The sequence below is a fragment of the Empidonax traillii genome, unplaced genomic scaffold, assembly GCF_003031625.1.
Source record: "Empidonax traillii isolate 1590-97213 ecotype Southwest subspecies unplaced genomic scaffold, ASM303162v1 scaffold7307:size20018, whole genome shotgun sequence".
Taxonomy (NCBI): Eukaryota; Metazoa; Chordata; class Aves; order Passeriformes; family Tyrannidae; genus Empidonax; species Empidonax traillii.
In genome coordinates, this window is record NW_020962500.1 from 2,817 (window position 1) to 5,108 (window position 2,292).

The 2,292-nt window shown below is 68.5% G+C and overlaps 1 protein-coding gene across 1 annotated transcript in view; it reads right to left on the bottom strand.

Annotated features, from left to right (window-relative positions):
* Positions 1 to 480: 480 nt before the first annotated feature.
* LOC114073607 (antigen peptide transporter 1-like) overlaps positions 481 to 2,292 on the bottom strand; it is a gene marked incomplete at its 3' end in the record, with an annotated part of 8,236 nt that continues 6,424 nt past the window's right edge. The window contains exons 4-6 of the mRNA XM_027911333.1: positions 1,793 to 1,979; positions 1,055 to 1,194; positions 481 to 667 (exon numbers count right to left, since the gene is read on the bottom strand). Of these exons, the coding sequence (XP_027767134.1) occupies positions 481 to 667; positions 1,055 to 1,194; positions 1,793 to 1,979 (514 nt within the window). The remainder of the gene's footprint in view (positions 668 to 1,054; positions 1,195 to 1,792; positions 1,980 to 2,292) is intronic.

Here is a 2,292-nt window from a genome sequence, read left to right on the forward strand (position 1 = left end):
CCCCCGTGTCCACCCTCGTCCCCTCCCGTGTCCCCCCCGCCCCCGCCAAGGAATTTTCTCCATCAACACGATGAGCTCATTGAGGGGGGGAGGGGCGTGGGGGGGGCCCAGCTGGGGGGGGAAGGGGGGAGGGGCCCCATTGCGGGGGGAGGAACGGGGGTCCCGGTTCCGCCCCCGCTCCGTTTGTCGATTGATCCGCTGATTTATCGATTCGTTGATTTATTGATCGATTTCACACGTGGGTCACTGTGTGTCACCAGTGTCCCCATCCCTGTCCCCGGTGTCCCCAGTGTCCCTCTCCTCATCCCCGGTATCCCCAATGTCCCCAGCGTCCTCCTCCCTGTCCTCAGTGTCCCCAGCGTCCTCCTCCCCATCCCCGGTGTCCCCAATGTCCCCCTCCTCATCCCCGGTGTCCCCAGTGTCCCCCTCCCCATCTCTGGTGTCTCCAGTGTCCCCCCTCCCTGTCTCCGGTGTCCCCGCTGTCCCCTGCAGTGTCCCAGGGGGTTGTCCCCAGCTCCCCGGGCCCCCCCAGCTCCCGCAGCCGCCCCCCCTCCAGCAGGGCCACCCTGGGTGCCCGCCGGGCCAGGGCCACCTGCCCTGTCACCAACAGCACCGCCGGCCCCTCCCCGGCCCCGGGCCCGCCGGGGCGCAGCAGCTCCTGCTCCACCTGCGGGGACACGGCAGGTCAGGGGACACAGGGGGACAGGGGGGGACATAGGGGAGTCAGGGGACACGGGGGGACACGGGGGGACATGGGGGGACACGGGGGAAATGGCGGGGACATGAGGTGGTCAGGGGACACGGGGGGACACAGGGGCACGGCGGGGTCAGGGGACACGGGGGACACGGTGGGGTCAGGGAACACGGGGGGAGCTCAGGGGCAGTGGGGGGACCCCAGGGTGGGGGGGCACAGGTGGGGATCTGGGGAGTGGGGACCCAGGGGACAGAGGGACACAGCAATCCAGGGGGACATGGGGACCCAGGGGATAGGGGGACACAGCGATCCAGGGGGACATGGGGACCCAGGGGACAAGGGGACAGCGCTGTGACTCACCTGGCACCGGGTCACGGGGTCGAGCGCCCGCGTGGGCTCGTCCAGCACCAGCAGGCGGGGGGTCCTGAGCAGGGCCCGGGCCAGCGCCACCCCCTGCGCCTGCCCCCCCCCCGAGAGCTGCATCCCCCGCGGGCCCACCTCTGGGGACACAGGGGACACGCTGGGGACACACCAGGGAGGGGCACCCACCCTACACCCACCTTTGGGGACAGGGAGGGGGCAGCGAGGAAACAACGAGGGGACAGTGTGGGGATGATGAAGGGGCACTACAGGGATGATGAGGGGACGTTATGGGGACACAGTGGGGACATGCTGGGGACATGCTGTGGGGATGCACCCCCCACATCCTCACTTTTGGGGACAGAGGGGACATTGGGGACACACTTGGGACACACTGGGGACATGCCAGGGAGCTGCACCCACCTTTGGAGACAGGGAGGGGGCAGGGAAGGGACACCGTGGGGACAGTGTGGGGACGATGAGGGGACACTACAGGGATGATGAGGGGATGTTATGGGGACACAGTGGGGACACACTGGGGACACTGCGGGGATGGTGAGGGGACACCATGGGGACAGGAAGGGAACAGGGACGGGAGAGAACAGAGTGGGATGTGGTGAGGAGGCTTTGGGGACGTCACAGGGACAACCTTGGGGACGGTGAGAGGACATTACAGGGACACCCTGGGGACACCACAGGGACGTGGCAGGGACACCGGGGGGGATACCCGTGCCTTACCTGTGTCGTAGCCATGTGGCAGCTGCGTGGCCCAGGCGTGCACTCCCACCCGCCTCGCCGCCGCCGTCACCTGTGTCACCTGTGTCACCTGTGTCACCTGCGTCCCCTCCCCATGTCCCCAGCCCAGCGTGATGTTGGCACGGAGGGAGCGGGACAGGAGGGACGGGGATTGTGGGACACCAGCCACCTGCGGGGACAGGGGACATGGGCGACTGCAGGGGGGGGTGGGGCGTGGGGACAGGGGGAACATCGGGACGGGGGGGGGACACAGTGGCAGGAACAAGGAGGGAATGTCTGGGGACACTGGGGGGGGCACGGGGACCTGCTGGGGACACAGCGGTGACCCAGGGGTGGCCGTGGGGACCCGTGAGGGACAGAGGGTAACATGGTGGTGACCTCGGTGACACAGGGGGAGCCACTGGTGACCCTGGGGTGGCACAGGGGACTCATTGGGAACCCACTGGAGACCTGGGGGTGGCCACGGAAACCCACTGGTGACC